Raw genomic sequence first — 19,757 nt, 5'->3', positions numbered from 1 at the left:
GATTTTTAATTTTTAGCAGCGATAAACTTACTGGTTGTATCGAGAGCACAAAGCACCGACTAGTTCACCAACACGGTCCTCTTCTGACTTAATTGTGACTACTAAGTCATTTCCTTTGTTGGTGTGGATCACGACTAATTGATCTCGTCCTGGGCTTAAGCTCAGCCCTGTAATCTGCAGAAATATAAAAATTACAAACTGTATATATATTTTTAAAATATTAAGTTGAACATGAACCTCTTGAATTGGAATTCCACTTCTCATCGGTTTGAATTTATTGACATCCAATTTATAAATCGAATGCTCGGTTACAAGAAGCGCCCGTTCTGCACACTTGTTGAACCTATTTGTCTTCATAATGTATGATGAAAACAAAATCTAAAATTAATAATAATGGGTTATTTTATATTTTGTAACATTTTTGTTCATGTTAATGATTTTCCCTAAATATAATATATAGTTAAAATTACTCATAGCAGAACATTTGTATAAATATAATACAATTCATGCAGAACCGGCATTGGGTCACTTGTGCCATTTTGGGTCTGTATTCACTAGCGGGTTTAGCTAGACTTACTAAATGGCCCAATGCTAGTTCAACACGAGTTCATCGACTCGCAGACCAACACCCAGCACCAACTATAATCAATTTCTACTATTCAACTCTGTATTGCAGTTATATTGAATTTAATTCTGGGAAATAGTGCAACTTGATGGTTCGAATAAATTAGAAATTTCCATAAAATCTTCTTCGTTATGTTATAGCATCACATCACAATAATGATCTTTGTTATGAAACTTACAAAATGGAAATGATCACTGTTTTTGAGGTTGCGAATGCTATTGTTGTATATATCAACAGATGGATTTTCAGATGCATAGGCAAGGTAATTGCTTTCCCACTTCCTTTCCTGGCCCCAACTTGCACGTTTCCCTTTGAGAACACATGCTGCAGAGATCTAAAAATGAAAGGGAAGCTTTGAAAAATTGAACTTTAGTTTGTCGACTATTACTGACCTTCATTCTGAGTTGCTGCCAATCGGATTTTGGATATGGCTGTAGGATCATTGATGCTCTCCATCTGTCAAAGAGCCGTCTCAAAATAGGCTCAATATGCCTTACCTGTGATGGGGGCGTTGGCCATCTCAAGGATTTACCCCAATCCCGCATATTCCTGGCATTTCTAAAATAGACAATTATTGAGTTTATTTCAAAGAATCAACTGTATTTAATAAAAATTGGCTTCTTAAAAATGAAATTACTTAAATGTATAGTTAAGCTGATTGACGTAATGCCTAATTTTAAACTTTCGATAGCATTCCATGATCTTAAGGGCTGCTTTCATTTTTCTATAACGAATTCTACATATAGCACCTCTCCATTGCTTCTGGAGTAAAATTACGATTTCAGGGATTAAATCTGCTCTCATCTACAATGTTTTTTACCATTAATTAATTGAGCTTAATCTTAACCACCTTCTTCAATAGATCATCATTTTACTTTCTCTAATTTGAAGAGAGTTGCTGGGGATTTAATGAAAATCTTTGTCTTTCCGTATTTGACATCTTTCGAAAAGCCTTTTTCATCGATCAGAACTCTCGTTCCTTCACGAGGGCTTCCAGCATGGAAATTGGGCCAAGTAAATTGTGATATCATTTTGTATCTAGAAATTAAATTTTTTTTAATAATTGTAATATTGATTATTGAAATTGAAAATTACCTTTTGAGGAATAAATCATATCGATGTCTATGTGCAAATCCTGCTCGTCGTACTCTTACATTTTCAAGTAATCCGAGGTAGCTTACCTGATGTTCTACTCTTTGATCATCAATCCCATTAGGTGATTTATGTTCATTTGGTTTAATACACCGTACATAAAATGGTTCTTTGCTTCCCAAGGTTTTAACAAGAGCAATCATAGAATTTTTAAAAAGTGTACCGGAAGTAAGTGGGCGCTTCGTTGTCTACAAAAATATTAGTTGTATAAACTGATATATTTAAAAAAAAATTTGAATGATAAAATCAGTAAGTACTTTTGTAATATCCATGGCGCCTTCAGGCCACATAGACGCAATAATGGAATTTGAAGAACTGTATAAAAGCCGTTTCATGTCTTGAAACAATGTGTCTTTGTTTTTGTCAAGAAATCCTTCTATGTTATAAACAACATCACCCGCATAATGTCTGAAATTGCCCATATTCAATTGCCAGATCTGTACAACAATGTGAATGTACGAAAAAGAAAACTTACACAATTCTAAATTGGGTCTTGTGTTTTAACAATTTGTCCATTGGGTTTATCTGCCGGCTCATGTAGTGCTTGTGCTTGTCCAATTTTTTGTCCATAGCTTCTAGTAGTGTCTACAAATAAATTAGATTTTGAATATTAAATATATTATTATAATTTTTTTTTTATGACTCACCTCATCGTTAATTTTTCCAACACTTAGACAAGCTTCATCCAATATGGAGAATATACCCTGATGAGGCCTTTCTACAAGTTCACAGATGATCTGATTGTTAAAATAGTCGACATTCTGCCATTCAATTCCTTCTCTCAGATATTCTTCTTGCTCTTGCTTAAGAACAAGTTCTGAAAATGAAAATTGCAATAAAAACGTTCATATTACAACTCCATACTTGATTATACCTATAAACAACTGTTGAAGTTTTTCATTGCAATAGTTGATGCACAGTTGCTCAAAGTTGTTCGAATCAAATACTTCAAATCCGTAAATGTCCAGAACACCGATTAAGGTTGCTCGATGGTATGTACCTTGTACTTCGATGGCAGAGTTCACCTTTTTCACAATCCATGTGAACAATTTGTCGTAAATGGCTTTGGCTAGTGCATCTCGCCCAAACTCAGCCTGCGTAATTGTGTGTGTCTTTTGCATGACCTCACCTCTGGCAGCAATGACTCTTTCTGTCAGTGCTGTGCAAAGTTCGGTCTCTGTCACTTGCAGCAGCCGACTGACTACTCCTGCACCAGTGCCACACACCTTTACACCTTCAGAGTTTGTGTCGACTTCAAATTTTATATTACCCTAAAAGGTAAACATTAGATATTAGAAAAAAAAAGAACTAATGAACTAATGAAAGCTTTATTATACTGACAAGGTGTAAAACGGCTGCAACTACTCGCCACAATGTGTCAATTTCTGATGCTGTGAATCCAAGAGTTTTACAAGATGCAATGGTAGTACGATGATTCATCCTGTCATTGTCAGTTGGAGGGCTTGAAGATCCTTGACTTGTGTAAAAGTAAGATTTTGGATCTCCGCTTAGCTCCAACATCTTCATATCTGGATTTTTGCATGCTGAAAGTACCTAATTACAAAATATATATTAATGCTTGAAATCACTTTACTTTGTATTATTCAGAATATAAACTGGATCTTACTGTGATAGTATAAAGTACAAATTTACAATTTTTAAGGTACTTCAATAAATCTTTCAAGAATGTCGGATGAAGCAATTACCTGGTAGAAACTGTGAAAATTTCTTTCCCCGGATTGTTGTTTGATGACCCTAGATTTTTCCAGCAAGTAATTACTTATATGGCCTCCAATGGGGTCACCTTTAAAGTCAAAATGTATGTCCATGTATTTCCCAAATCGGGAAGAATTGTCATTCCTATTGGTTTTTGCATTTCCAAAAGCTTCTAATATTGCATTGGACTGAAGCAGGACATTTTTGACCCTTTCAATTTCCTGCCTCTGCCCCACGTTTGTCACGGCTGCTATGTATTTCATGATTATTTTAGATGCTTCTGTCTTCCCGCTGCCTGACTCTCCACTAATGACGACGCATGTGTCTCTGCCCTGTTGCTTCATTGCTTTATGTGTGCTATCAGCAATGGCAAATATATGTGGTGGGTTTTCAAACATTTCTCTTCCTGGAAATACAAAAATTTATTTTGAAATATTTTTGGCTAGTTAAAGACAAACATTTTTATTTAAAAAAATAAACATAACTAAGTTATTATTATTTTTGCTTTCAGTATAGTAATGAAGAACAATTAGTGATATTCAATCACTGTATATACAAAGTATAAACTACCCTAAATGGTCAATCAACATAATTTACTCACACAAACATGGTACACAATATATGTTAAGCAATATGTAAAGCTATGAGAAAACATATTTACTACACACTAAATAAAATATGTAATTATAAAAAATAATATTAAGTGTTGAGGACTTCATTAATAATTTTTCAATGAGGGAAGAATAGTTACTTCAGGTTTAGGCTGTCTTGAAGGAAATTTCCGATCATTGTCAGATATTTATCCAGATATTCCAGTGATTGATTATTCACAGTTCTTATTGCAATAATTCACTTTTACACTTCCTATTGGAAAATTTCCATTTAATTTCCGTTGCCTCATCTAGTCTCGCTGTTAGTTTCAAACCAAACATGCCAACCATCAAATAAGCTATACAATGAAATTTTATGCCATTAAAATATATGTCAAAATATTTTTGAAATTAAAACGATGGGAGAAACAACCATTCCGCAACTATCCATTCAAAGGACAAATATCTGAAATCCAGTATGTTAAACTCCCTCAACCTAAATCCACCTTAATGAAAAACTGTTTTTTACATGCCAGTCCCAAATGGTTTGACAATGTACCCCCTGCAACCAAGCTGTTTTTTAATAAAAAGCAACTCTAATAAAATAATTAAGCCTTGACTTTTTAAGGAGATTTCAGGTGGTAATGAATATACAAAGTTGATGAAGTTGGTTTATGTGCAAACATAACTTAATCTATAATTGTATTTAATCTTTCAATTTATGTAGTAATGTATGTTTTCGTTTTCATTATCTATTAACTCCACTAAGTACACTACGTATGAATATATAAATCTTCTCTTCATCCTCAATTAGACGTAGAAATTTTTTTCATTTGATGGTAGGTAGGTAGCCCTTTCTACAGATCATTTTCTCCAAATTTGTGTTACATTATTTTATGTTACAATTAATTAAGGTTTTTAGTTGAGATAAAAAAGTCAATGGCACGAGCGGGATTCGAACCCATGATCTTCGGCTTGATACGCCGCTGCTCTACCACTTGAGTTATTGTGACCTCGATCCACTCAGACACCAACTTCCCATCTCAACTGCACCTTTTGAATTTTCCCTCCTTTTTACCATTTTTTATCACAACTAAAAACCTTAATTAATTGTAATATGTTAATTGGTCAAGCAGACCACGAAATTAGTGAATTTAATTATTTTATGTATTGTATTAAAATTATGTTCAATAAAGTTGATAAGAAAAAAATAGATGCAAAAATGTTTGAAACATCGAGATTAAAAGATTTAAATAAACCAACAGTTCAGAAAGTTTTTAATAAATAGTGACAAATGTCTGAAGGCCGAATTTGGAAGGATAATCACAATAATGTTGAAGGAAGGCAAAATGTATTGAACAATTACGAAAATTATTGTGACATTTCTATTTTAATGGCGAGTCATTAAATTGAGCATTCCTGTTTTCTTTATTATCCATAAGAATGTTTATATGCTCTCAGATGACTATTAAGTAGAATTAAAATTTTTAAGAATATGCACGATGTTCACGTTCATTCAGTTCCAATTTAAATAGAAAACGTTATCCCTGCCTGTCTCAGACAAATCCCTATCGATATGAATAATTAAGAGCGTGATTCACGGTCAAGTACACAATGAAAGCTGTAAGCTGTATACATAAATATTTACGAATTAATCCCACCCGATAGTCTGATGTAACAAGTAGATAAAGAAAGCAAATCTTCCTGCTCGTAATCTTTAATTACTTAGTTTTTTGGTGTTTAGCCGTACGACGTTATTTTATGCTCTTTGGTATGCACTGTTGGACTAAACGTTACTTTTTATGGGACGATTTGCCGACAATAGTTTCACGACCGGCAAAACTACCGTTACCCGGCTTTTGTTTCAGAGGTGAAGTCCTGACAGTATCCTACTAATTTACATCTCCTCCTGTTCAATGGGTCATATATGACAGATAAAATTTGTTTTTATAAATGGAACAGTGTTAAAAGTGATTTAGAATCTAAAGCAAGCAAAGAAATAAATTATTAACACATTTGAAACATAAATAAAATATTTATGGGCATATATGACCGATCCTATTTTATTCACCAGCTCGTTTAACGTCATACTTTTACGCCCTGCTTATTTTATTCCCTCAAGAACATTGTATGCACATTTTATTACAGAAGAAGAAAAAAATAAGGTAAAATCAGAATAGATATTACAAGGACTGTACATTTTATGACTATTAAAAAAAAAGTTCATGTTTAACCTTTGACATTGAATGAAATTGTCGCAATGATTCATAAAAAGTTTCCAAATTAAAAGTTTCTAGTTTCTACTAGTATAAATACATGGAATAAAGATAGCGTTTTATTTATCATTACATTCACTAATTTCGTGGTCCGCTTGACCAATTAATACATTACAATTAATTAAGGTTTTTATCTCAACTAAAAACCTTAATTAATTGTAATTTATCATTACGTTGTACATAAGCAAGACACCTTAAATAACTAATTATTAATAATTTTGTTTAGGTGATGTCAGATTGCTTTATTAAATTACAATTAACAAAAATTTTAAATTTATTGTTAGACTATTTTGTTGTTTAATTCAAATTATATGCATTTATATCGTCATATTAATTAAAACATTAATAAAGATCAGAAGTTCATGAGTTTTATTAACAATGATTTAATAACCGACGAAAAATTATTTAATTGTGATGGTTGGGACGAACATTCATCAAAACACAGGACAATCATTTAGTTATAGAATAAAATTTAACTAACAATTTTTGGTACTTGATTTTGCACTTAATAAGGAATATGAATTCCTATGGCCTCATTCTTCAACAAGAGTGGTTTGAAACTGTTCAATGCTTGATGGAGGTGGTGAACCTGTCTCTTTATCATGTCCCATAAGTGTTCTACAGGATTCATGTTAGAACTTGCTGGCCAATTCATTTTGGTAGTCCCTACATCACCCAAGTAATGTATACAACTGGAGCTATATACGGTCGAACGTATGTCGAAATTGTTCTGATTACAAGGAGCTAAGACCACAGCTTTCAGAAAAACTTCCTTAACACCTTAGTTAAAGAGCCGTACCATAATCAGTTCGGTACTGGCATGGACTTTGTTCTACCCTATACCATGACTAACTGTCTTTGAAAAGGCTGTGACTCACTCATGGCACACGAAGCAAAGCGTTTTACACGTTTATCCACTGATGGTCCCGGTCATGAGATTACCACAATCCAAACCGGCACTCTTATGTGAAGACAACATCCTCCATTGGTCAAGAGTCTTCAAGCAAGATGCTGATTTGCGAATAGTCGCCTTTCTCCTCGATACTTCTCCAGTTGTAGACAACCTAATACGGGACTCTAGAGACTAGGCTATCTCACGAAGCCTTCTGATGGTTGTTTTAGAGCTCACCCTTACATTACACACCAGTTGGAGTGAACTACCTATCATGGAAGCCGTTAAATGACGGTTCCATATAGCAGAAAGATCAATAAAACGTCTCTAGCCGTTGTACATCGCAGTCCACCACTACCTTCTCTTTGATCGAGTCTTCCAGTGGCCCTAAACTACTGTAGACCATAATGGATGGTAGAGCGTGGCACACCCTGGTCATAGGCTATGCAACGTCCGTCGTTGGCCAAAACACCCCAGGCTCTTGACTTAAAACCACCAACTTAAGAAAAAACATTTTTTTCCTCAAATTTATTATTTCTTCGAAGAAAACAATTTAAAAACTCATTAGACAACTTGGCTCTGGAAAGGATGAAATTGAACTGATTTTCTTTATTTTTAATCTAGCAGTAAGAATATAAAAGTAACACTATAAAGGCAAACAACAAGATTATTCAGAAATCGTGATGTAGGTTTCAGAAAAACATTTTCTTTATAGTGCCAACGTTTCGATCTCTATTGAGATCATCTTCAGGGCCTGGGATTTACAAATATTGTTTAAATTTAACAAATACACGTAGGATGTGGAAAAAATGAATTTATACAATGCCAAAAATTATATATTTTTTTAAATATTCAATCAAAGTAAGTAAGTTTGTTTTCTGCGTAATTGTGCCATTCTTGCGTGTCGCGTTGAGAATGCCAGTGAGATATTGCTGTTTTATGGCTTATATGTTTTTCTGAAACCTACATCACACCAGACCGCATCTCACGATTTCTGAATAATCATGGACTAACGGTCACTAATCACCACACAGTAAACAAATTATTGATGTTATGTTTACGTTTTAGGTCAACTATTAATCTTTATATCTACTTATTATGCAAAATAAACAAATAAATTCAAGTGTCAGGTTTTTTGCCTTTGAGTGTATAATTTACATTATATATTTCTCATTTATGAGAAACCTTCAGATTTAATTTCCACCTATAGCAATTCAATAGAGGATCCCTCGATTGGTCGTGGGAATCTGGAAAATTTCCTGAGAAAACTTTTCATGGCCACAATTCCACGAACCGTTCGACGACACCTCGAAGGGAAAATCGATGCAAGTTTAAGCTAAGCTCATCCATCTATTAGCCTTCTAATCAAATCGAATCACTTTCAAAGGGATTAATAATATCGAACGGCTTCGGGCAATTTATTTAAAAGCCTCTCAACTTCCAGAGTAATGGATTTAATCAATGTACAATAAATGATTAGATGTTGCTTTTGATTTATTTATTTAACCTAATCTGCAAGAATTGTTAGGATGTGTTGAAGTTAATACCATTTTCACCCATTTAACTATTTAATTTTAGAAAGAAGTAACTACTCCATTACAGTTATGTAACAGTAATTAATTAAAGAAAATACGTTCTTGATCTATTCATTATCACAAGGTTAATAGAAATGCTTGACCCAATAAGTGGCATAGCTTGAATAAATATTTGATAGACAGAAAAAATAATACAAGTATTAAAAATTTCAATGGAGATAAGGATAAAACTGATAGCTTCAATCACCTGTTAAACAAACAATAACGACAGAAACGCCAATAAAAGTAAAAAATACTTTTTCAATATAAGGAGAAAATGTAACTGAAAAATGTTAATTGGTCAATCGGACCACAAACTGTAATGGGCATAAGGAAAAAAAATATCAGGCTTCTATTATTGTGCAATTTCCCCCTTGGGGTTTGCGGGGTGATGAATATGTATTTCGGTCGTTTCCGATTATTTTGGCCTGCTTATCTCTGCTGTTTTTGTCTGCCAGGCATATTGGACTTCTCGCCATCTTCAATAGCGGGCTTTTGAGAAACAGGAAAAGATGTACAAGAATTCGAAATTTGTATGGACCAAAACAGCGAGGATAGGTAGATCAAAATAACCGTAATCTAAAAATAAAAACGGAGTAACAAAAATTACTGAACATCATAAAACCTGTATAAATAATTTTTAAAGATGGAGCTTCAACTTCCATACTTCATTTATAGGAGATCTGCCAGGACTCTTGATTGTACCAAGAGAAAAAAAGTGATATCCATCATAAAAAGGTAAGATATTCAGATAAGTCGAGGTAAATCATCAAGTTGACAATGTTTGATATCAATTAGGATGACCAAATTACATCAGTCAAAAAGGAAATGAGTACAAAGGTCAAAACGGTCCCAAGAAGAAGAAATTAGGAAATTAGATTGACTGTTTGACCGTTTCTCCTCAATAAGGCCGATGTACTCAAAGAAGAACGTCCTAAAAATTCTAATCGGTAATATTCAGTCGTACCTCGGGGCATTTAAAGAATCTCGGCCGTAACGCGGACCAGCTGCAGGTTCTATTTACGTCCATCTGCCTCTCCTAGGAGGACGATACAATCTACAAAAAAGGTCAGCCTGTATACTTAAAACAAGAGAACTCGGTGGCAGATCCAGTTGTATTTTTGTTTCGACAAATTTTAACCAAAAACTGTTACAGAATCGAAACACCTTGGCGCATTTCTAAAAGGAAGGCCTTAGGCCCCTTAGGATAGTAATAAATTGTTGGTTTAAATATGAATGGATGTCTGTGGGTCAACAACAGACGAGAGACTGGATATTACAAAATCTATAAATAAGGTAGGGTGCATATGGACGATACTAGTAAGGAGATAATTGAGTTTTTTGCTTCATTCATACCGGGTGAGTAAGTTAAATATATTTAAGAAAGGATCCAAATGTTGTAATAGCAAGAATAAAATGAAATCCACTTAAAAAGCACAGTAATATAAAAATCGATCTTGAGGTTACACACATTTTCATTCATACAGTGGGCCACTTTCCAAGAAAGTACAAACAAAATATACGAACGTGGGCTTACGGAATGAACGGAACATAGAAAAAGGGAAAAAGGAGAACAAAGAGGCCCATACAGTGATTTTTTTCTTATGGTATTTTCAAGAGCCATTCACATGGGGGAAGAACGTTCGAATAAAGGTTACTCAAGGATAGAATTGAACTAATGGACTGAATATATGAATGTCCAATTGGAATTTTCTTTCGTTTCACTAAAAATGAATTCATTAAACCTTTTTTTTCCCAACAAACTTTGTTAACGGCCTATGATAGAATACTACTCGATTGAACAGAATAAGAACAGAAAAAAAAAACGATGACATAGATTCGGTTGTATTGTGTTGAATAAACCTCATTCGCAAAGGATAGCCTCATTTCTTTGACTGACGCTCAAGGGTAGAATTGGAAGAGAAATGAAGGAGTGTTGGAATTGATAGATAGAGATAGATAAGGAGAAATAAGAAAATAAGAAAAGAGAGAGAGAGAGAGAGAGGGAGGGAGAGAGAAAGAGAGAGAGAGGGGGAGGGAGGGGGGAGACAGAGAGAGAGAGAGAGAGAGAGAGAGAGAGAGAGAGAGAGAGACAGACAGAGAGAGACAGAGAGAGAGAGAGAGAGAGAGAGAGTGGGAGAGGGGGAGAGAGAGTGAGAGAGAGCGAGGGGGAGAGAGAGAGTGAGTGAGAGAGGGAGAGAGATAGAGAGAGAGAGATAGAGAGAGANAGACAGACAGACAGAGAGACAGACAGACAGACATACAGACATACAGACAGACAGACAGACAGACAGACAGACAGACAGACAGACAGACAGACAGACAGACAGACAAACAGACAGACAGAAATTCGGTAAGAATAATTAGTATTTTCTATTATATTTAAGACCAGTAAAAGCAGCTAAGCTCAACACGCTTAGCGTTTTATTCTTTGTAAAATTGTTTCTCATGAATTTTCAAAAAGGAAAATTATGAGCTGAACAATGTTTTGTAACGTGACCACCGTGTATCAATTATTCGTTTCCTAATGATAACAATATTTAACTTTAATGGGTTCAACCATTACATTGTTAATGCTGATGTTTTCAACATGTAAACTGAAACTACCCAGTGTAAAAATAGCATTGGATGTATACTTGAAGCATAGGACAGTCCTGAGACTGCTCGGCGTTTCGTTGCCCGGTGAATGCGGAAAAGCGGCCAAATTTTGGTTTACAGGCGTATTTTTGACTCTTTCATTGCTTTTGTTCTACACGGAGTACTCATTCACTTCAAGAATTTATTACATAACGGGCGTGATAAGCTGTACCTCTGCTTATTTAAGCTTCAGATACTCTTCTGGAACAGGACGAATATAAAATATCTCATGGACGCGACCAACGGTTACAAGGCAACAAATTGACAAACTATCAATATTTTTCCTTTGGATTTAAAATTAGAATGCCATTGACTAAAGGTTAGAATTACAAGTGTAAATTATAAAGAATGAGTGTGAGCAGGGTAAAAAAACTTTATAAATCATCAATTAAAAGTACAATACCAATCTATTAAATGTATACCAAACAATCTGTCGGTTTTACAAAGTGTACAATTATGAACAACTTTCATTCAAAAACAAAAGAACGTGACACTTTTTGAAATTTTAGTTTACACAAATTCAATAAGACCGAAGTTCATTTAGATTAGGTTATTAAGTCAATCTCGCAGGAACAATTCTTCGAAGAAATGATGCCCAAAGGTAGAATTACAATTATAAAATATAATGAATAATGTGCGAGAGTACAAATTATATGAATTATTCTATGAGAATATGCAATTAAATCATTGAATTGAATAAAAAAGAATGCCTGGGAGCCAAAATATAAACAGGATTGTTTTCGAAAAGAAAGTTTTCTACAGATCGAGAAACAACTTCGAGATTATTAATATTTAAATTATTATAATTTATGTAATTCTTTGGAAAAATTGGATTGGTTAGTAATGAGGTTTGAAATAATGACTTTAGTACATGAAGGAATATTTTTAGGGGCGTATGATTTCAAAATACTTCCCGCTCCGGATCACAAACTGTATTTCCTCTCAGATTCGAAAACCTTATCTGTCCGCGCCTGAGAAAATGTAAATCCACGCCTGTAACTGTCAGACTTTTCATCGTCGGATTGTGTAATGTTTTTTTCCCGATGCATTACAAGTACGTGATACACGGGGTGGCAGGCAACAAACGTGGTGATACCAGAAACAGCATCAAACACGTGTCGTGTCGTAGATAATAAAACTAAACTCTCCTCTAGCAATAACAATTTTTAAACTCTCATTAACGTTTTTACACGTGATTAGGATCAAATTTATTTGCAATATTTTATAGCACTTAACAATGCTTGAAACAGAAAAAATGTAAACGAATACATTCCAAATTGTATCGGATAAGTAAACATACATTTGAACAATTGGATAAACTAGGAATTTGCCTTGCGTTTATTAGGCGTTGACACAAATTCGTATAAATCAATAATAGTGAGACACTGGGAGTTTTCACGTTAGCCAGAAGCTCTAAGACGAAAAGCGATAAAAATTAAATGCTTTCAAACCACGAAAATTACTTTTTTATGGAAAAAATAACAACAAACAATTGTAGCTGGCGAAACGTGGAAAATAATCAACTCTGTTGCATTTATTAACATTAATTAAAACTGTCTGTCATGAACAGCAAATTTAAAATAATATTACACAACCTCCTATTTATGTAAATAAACTAATGGATAAAATTTGTAATAATTTAATTTGATGACATTGTAATCGTACCTGTAATTCTTCTTTTTTATCTTAATATAGTGTCAGTTGAGAATAAATCTGTTTTTGTTAATTAATCGTTTATATTAATTAAATTGAAAGTAAAGAAAGACAATCAATCAATCGAGACAAATCGACATTTCCAGCATCATTCGTCGATTTTGGCCAAAAATCGTTACAGACCTGCCTAGATGACAGAGTTCGACGATAACTAGAACGATTTTCGACTATGCAGTTTCAAAGTGATGCGATAGCTTGAAAGATTAGCAAACGACAGCGAGAAACTAATTTTGAATTCTCACGAATATTCTGGATCTCGGTGTGGTCTGGATGAAAAAATTAAATTGTTATGTGCCAAGCTTTTGACCTATTTTAAGGTCATCAACAGGGCAAAACTATTAAAAATACATAAAAATTGACATAATTAATTTTTTATAAATGGTTTCAAATTTCTTTGAAAATAGAATCAGTCCCAACTTTGCACACGACACTTGTTGGGACTGAGTATTCAAAGAAATTTGAAACATTTATAAAAACTCAAGATTCTTTTACCCATAAAATAGGTGGAAAGTTTGTCAGATAATATGTGAATTTGTTTTTCATCCAGTCCCATACCGAGATGTAGATATTCGTGAGTAAACAAAGTGGTCTACACATCACTTTAAACAGAAAATGCAACCTTGTGAAAGCGAGAAACCCAAAGCACAGAATAGACTTCGTGAACATGTCTGGGATTCCTTACCTTTTCTTTTACTAGGGCGTATAGACCGTTATTTGAATTACCTGGACATACAGGTACTTAGTGTCAATCCGGTATGTCCTGATCACTCCTAGGTGGACCACACGTTTGGGCTGTTTTTAATTTTTCACCTCTTCCAGACGTGAAGCAGCAACAAAATGGAAAAATGGTTTATTTACTCACTTATGTACGCATTATACCAAACACATTTCGCAACACCACATATGTCATCAACAGCAAATAAAAATGTCACAATTGAAGGAACAATGCAGAAAATGGACGACTGAGCTTTAGTCTTCGGATGTGGATTCAGTTGAACCCACAGATAAATTGAGTGCATGGTTCTTTCCGAAAGAAAAACTTTATACTGAATGAAAAGCTTTGAAATCTCATCTTAAGGGTTTGGATCCGCGGTGATGCGAACAGGAATAAGTGGCAATCCAAGCGAGAAGTTCGGATTACAGTCGTGAAATCTATGACCTTGATGTATGATAAATTTGGGCACTGTCGACCTGATCAGCATGAACCCTCTCAAGTTGAGCTATATGGAGTTGTGAATTTTCATGGTGAGTGCATAAAGGTACATTTCTTTGATGAAAAAGATGATAATGTAAAATGGTTGAATATAAATACAAGGATTTTGTTTAATAAAATATGGCCAAAAACGTATAAAAACAAGAGTACGTGGCAGAATGCTACGGAAAGATAATAATTTGAAGATTGAAAAATCAGGTTATTATTTATCCTGCATTGTTGAATATTTGGCGTACAATTTGGTTCAAAATAAATAGAATAATTGGCAATCCAAAGGAGCAAGTTGTGGCTAGTTAAGGGAGGAGTTTGAAGTTACTATTTGATGAGGTTTGATGTGAAAAGGACCTTGCGAACATTTTTTTTTCATAACTGTCTACCCATATCTGGACATCTTCGGGCAGAAAAGCATTTATATTCCCTCCCAAGTTGAGCTGTGAATTTTTCGCCAGGCCTTCAGAAACCTTTTTAAAATCACTCCTTTGAAACACACATGACCTTTCTAGCAAAACTTTCTCGCCTTGGCACAGGAAGAGTTTGTTGCGCATACTCATTGCTTCACAGTTTGTTGAAATAGATCTACTTTTCATCGCAAGCGCTTTTCGTATAAGTTTGATGAATGGAAAAGCTGAGTTTTACTGCATTTCGAAACGTGAATAATGCTTCTGCAGTTCTTGGGTACCATTCCAACTTTGACCAAATCACCTCAAGTTTCTTGATACTCGACAGTGGATTGACAGCCATAATTGCTCTCAAAACATCTCTATCAAAGTATCGTGAACTTTAATTTTAAGTATTAAATTAATCCATATTTGTTTAGTGGCCATAATTGACCATATTAATTATTCCCATTAAATATTCTTTTCATCTAAGGTTCTTGGTTGAAATGAAAAATGGCAAAAAGAGGGAAAGTTCGAACGGTTATACGTTATGATGGGAAGTTGGTGTCCGAGGGGATGGAAGTCACCATAGCACAAGTGATTAGATCAGCGGCGTATTGTGCCGAAGGTCGTGGGTTCGAATCCCGTTCGTGACATTAATTTTTCAACTCAACCAAAAACTTCAGATGAAAAGAATAATTAATTGCTTTAATTTTTAAGGCTTCTTCCAAGATTTTTTAACAAGCTCTGGTCGAGTTGACACGAGGTTCACCCCTAATAGCCTGAATTTAGGTGGTGCAAATTATTTTTAAAGTTGAGTAAATCGAGTGGTACCATTTACATAAACTTTAAGACTGATTCACAATAATACTCTTATATTTTTAGAGTTGATATTTAAAAAAAAATTAACCGCACACTTTTTCGTATTTTCTTCTTTTCGAGAAGCATGTTTTGCGCAACGCCGTTTTCGACTGGGTAACAACTTTAAAATGTCTTAAGAAACCGAAAATGAAACCGTTTTGCCATTCTTGCACCGGTTAAAAAAAATTACAGGTGTTAATTTTATAAATAAACCTGTGTGTGAATGACAAGTCGAAAGTAGATTAGATTTAATTTGCTGAATGATTTTTTAAAAATTAAGTGTTACAACAAATCGTTAGGAAATATATAATACACCCTGCGTGACAGACACCGTTTTAATAATTGGAGTAGTAGCCTGAAGAAGAAAATTTTATGCGGACATGGAAACTTTTTTAAATGATTTAAAATATTGTTATGAAACTACAATATTCGCAAGGAAAATTTATAAATTAGTTCGATTTATCATTTCAATGAAAACATACAAGGATGATAAAAGGTCCTGCGACCGGGTACAATTTGAATCCTTCGCCCGGTTAGCCTTTTATGCCAAATCTTTGAGTTGTTGCGTGTTTTGTTTTTGCTTTAAACAGATAACTAGACGATGAAAACGTGAATGAGCCCAATTAAGAGGTTTAAAACCAGTCTCGAAATGGATATCTCGAAGTGATAAGCCCACTTCACCAGAGGAAAGTTTCAAAGATACCAGAAGAAAACTCAAAGGCTGTTCAAAGCGAGAAGAAAGTGAACCAACACCGAACGGAAGGGAATGCGCCGGGGCTTACAATTAAATGTGAAGCTAATTGATAATTGCTGGCACAATAGTAACTCAGCCTGTCGTCCCCACATTTCAAGGGGAAAGAGTAAATTACTTTTCTTCTTGAAAATTAGAAACGTAAAAGAACTACCATAACTGACAAGAGTGGTACATGGACCATTGTTTCCCTGAAGGCGACATTTCGAAACATATTTGGAACGTATATCATGTCATAGTTAATTTCTTGTTAATTCTCTCTAAGCACTTCGTTATCTCAAGTATGCCATTTACGTGAAGAAATACGCCACACCCATGTTGCATTGCTTTATCATTAATGGAGGTACTTGGAATTTATTAACGTTTATCGTGGTGGAGACGTTTCATTAAAAGTATGACGTTGAAAGGCTTAGTGTTTTTTTTTACTTTTCAAATCATTTAGATCATTAAGATAAATAAAACCTTATTAAATAATCGTAAACCTTGATCTGTTCACAAATTTAAAAAAAGTTATTAATAAATATGCATTGTTTTCTCTATTGCTCAAGAAACTCGTCTGAATAGATAATGTCAATCATTTAAAAAAAGTTACACTAATAGATTATTTTTCATGATTGGGTGTGTTACTCTGACGTGGAATTGGTAATTACAAGTATTTTAGGTATATTGGAGGTGCTACTTTCCCAATTACCATGAGGAATATCGAGAACTCTGGGACAGTATGAATGCTACCACTATTTAAATATATTTAACTACCATGATTTTAAATGTATTTTGTGTTTATTATACGTATATTTTACCTCGACTGACGAGGCTCTGAGTTAGAGAGAGGCTGGCAATTGGAAGGAAAGCTAGAGAAGCTTAGAGAGCATGAATAAAATTTGGCTGCAGAGTTGGAAAAATAAGTAATGTAATAGGTACAAAATCCGAGAAGGAAAGGAAAAGTACAACAAAGAATGAGATGGCTGGCAATGACCTATTTCATGTTCTACCTATTTAACTAATTCTTAATAATTATTGTTGATAAATTTTTGCATCCTATTATTTTTTAAATTAATATTTTATGAGTTTGTCAGTCATTATAGTCAGTCAGCTTAAATAGTATTGTCCACACATTTTCTCTTTTTTTGTCCTTTTTGTAGGTTGTGATTGAAGCGAAAGACTTCCACTGAAGCTGGCGCTTAGCCACAATATGAACAATATCTCTAAATAATATCAGTTGAAGGATTTGTTTCGTGTTGATAAGACGTAGCGGACCACAATTATAAATGTTAGCTCTCTTATTTTGTATGTTTATAAGGCACTCAGAAAATGTTTTTTTTTGTTTTTGTGTCGATCTAAAACCATCCAAACAAAGTGTCTAGGAGTTTATTTAATTTAGGCTATTGTTATCTATTTACAATAATGTGTGGTGATTAGTGACCGTTAATCGATATTTATTTAGAAATCGTGAGATGCGGTCTGGTGTGATGTAGGTGTAAGGCACTCTCGACACGACACGCAAGAATGGCACAATTTCACAGAAGACAAACACTGAGCCCTGGAGATGATCTCAATAAAGATCGAAACGTTGGCACGATAAAGAAAATGTTTTTCTGAAACCTACAACACCAGACCGCATCTCACGATTTCTAAATAAATTTACAATAATTTTTATACACAATTAAACGTGACTCATTTATTATTTGATACATTTACACACAAGCACATAAAACCACGGCCACAGAATAAAAAACTTGAAGCATTACTTCTAAAAGTTATCTTTTTTTGTAATATGTATTTGTAATTTTGTTGACAAGGATGGTTCAATTAATAAACTGTTTTTTTGCAGTTAAGCTTTAAATTGTTTCAACACGCATGTTCGATAGATGGTGGTTGAGATGTAAATTAAAAATTTCCTCGCTTTCTGCATAGAAATCAATGCCGATATAAAAAACTGATAAGCGAGAAGACGTGTGGGCTTATTAGCGCTGAAGATGAGAGAGAAGAACTAGCATCCAATTAATTTACAAAGGTTTTCACTTTATGTTAATTGAACTATGTTGATGTACCTTTGTGGGCATGGTGGAATGAGGATATGTCCTTCTTTAGTTTTATTTAGAAGTTTTATATTTATACTAAACAAATGTATTTGTTTCTTTTTTGCTCAATTATGTTTCACTTTATGTTAATTGAACTATCTTGATGTACCTTTGCGTACATGGTGGAATAAGGATATTTTCTTATTTAGTTTTATTTAGAAGTTTTATATTTATTCTAAACAAGTCGTATTTGGTTCTTTTTTGCTCAATTATGTTTCACTTTATGTTAATTGAACTAACTTGATGTACCTCTGTGTACATGATGGAATAAGGATATTTTCTTATTTAGTTTTATTTAGAAGTTTTATATTTATACTAAACAAATCGTATTTTTTCTTTTTTGCTCAATTATGTTTCACTTTATGTTAATTGAACTATCTTGATGTACCTTTGCGTATATGGTGGAATAAGGATATTTTCTTATTTAGTTTTATTTAGAAGTTTTATATTTATGTGTGGTGATTAGTGACCGTATATTTATTTAGAAATCGTGAGATGCGGTCTGGTGTGATGTAGGTTTCAGAAAAACATTTTCTTTATCGTGCCAACGTTTCGATCTTTATTCAGATCATCTTCAGGTCTCAAAGTGTTTGCCTTCTGTGTAATTGTGCCATTCTTGCGTGTCGTGTGGACACTCTCGATGGAAACTTTGGCACGATAAAGAAAATGTTTTTCTGAAACCTACATCACACCAGACCGCATCTCACGATTTCTAAATACGATAAGTATTTTGTATTTATACTGAACAAATCGTATTTGTTTCTTTTTTGCTCAATTATGTTTCATTTTATGTTAATTGAACTATCTTGATGTTCCTTTGAGTACATGGTGGAATAAGGATATTATCTTATTTAGTTTTATTTAGAAGTTTAATATTTATACTAAATAAATCGTATTTTTTTCTTTTTTTGCTCAATATGTAAATGAAACAGTCTATTGAAGTTTTTACTTTGGTTAAAGTAAACTTCATGTAAATAAGGTTCATCAATTTTACTTTACATGTCCCTGCAAGGCGTGTGCTGCCTTAATGTGCTAGTTTTGGTTTTAATGACGACGTGCCCATATGGCATTAATACATTTTACAACCGTTCGACCGTTATTCAACGTAAACAAACCATAAATAGGCCGTATAATTAAAAACAGAAATGTTGACATGCTCAATTGGCCATAACGTTTGAAAATGGTGTGAAAATTGCAAGTAAAGCCGAACAAAGTCGGAAATATAGTTTCTATTCGAGTATTCCGTTGGAAAATCACTTGTAATTAAAAGTGAAGATCGTTTTAACGTCGTCTAATTGG

General features: G+C 33.8%; 1 protein-coding gene across 1 annotated transcript in view; it reads right to left on the bottom strand.

Moving 5' to 3' along the window:
* LOC106662564 (myosin-IA) overlaps nt 1–19,757 on the bottom strand; it is a 41,962-nt gene that overhangs the window by 854 nt on the left and 21,351 nt on the right. Inside the window, exons 3-15 of the mRNA XM_014386750.2 lie at nt 3,484–3,899; nt 3,119–3,331; nt 2,652–3,048; nt 2,425–2,594; nt 2,253–2,362; nt 2,035–2,185; nt 1,721–1,965; nt 1,501–1,663; nt 1,263–1,429; nt 1,018–1,183; nt 804–959; nt 238–378; nt 32–174 (exon numbers count right to left, since the gene is read on the bottom strand). Of these exons, the coding sequence (XP_014242236.1) occupies nt 32–174; nt 238–378; nt 804–959; nt 1,018–1,183; nt 1,263–1,429; nt 1,501–1,663; nt 1,721–1,965; nt 2,035–2,185; nt 2,253–2,362; nt 2,425–2,594; nt 2,652–3,048; nt 3,119–3,331; nt 3,484–3,899 (2,638 nt within the window). The remainder of the gene's footprint in view (nt 1–31; nt 175–237; nt 379–803; nt 960–1,017; nt 1,184–1,262; nt 1,430–1,500; nt 1,664–1,720; nt 1,966–2,034; nt 2,186–2,252; nt 2,363–2,424; nt 2,595–2,651; nt 3,049–3,118; nt 3,332–3,483; nt 3,900–19,757) is intronic.

This window comes from Cimex lectularius, unplaced genomic scaffold, assembly GCF_000648675.2.
Source record: "Cimex lectularius strain Harlan isolate CLEC.00 unplaced genomic scaffold, Clec_2.1 scaffold43, whole genome shotgun sequence".
Lineage (NCBI taxonomy): Eukaryota > Metazoa > Arthropoda > Insecta > Hemiptera > Cimicidae > Cimex > Cimex lectularius.
The sequence above is the reverse complement of the archived record's forward strand: the minus strand, read 5'-3'. Positions and strand labels throughout refer to the sequence as shown.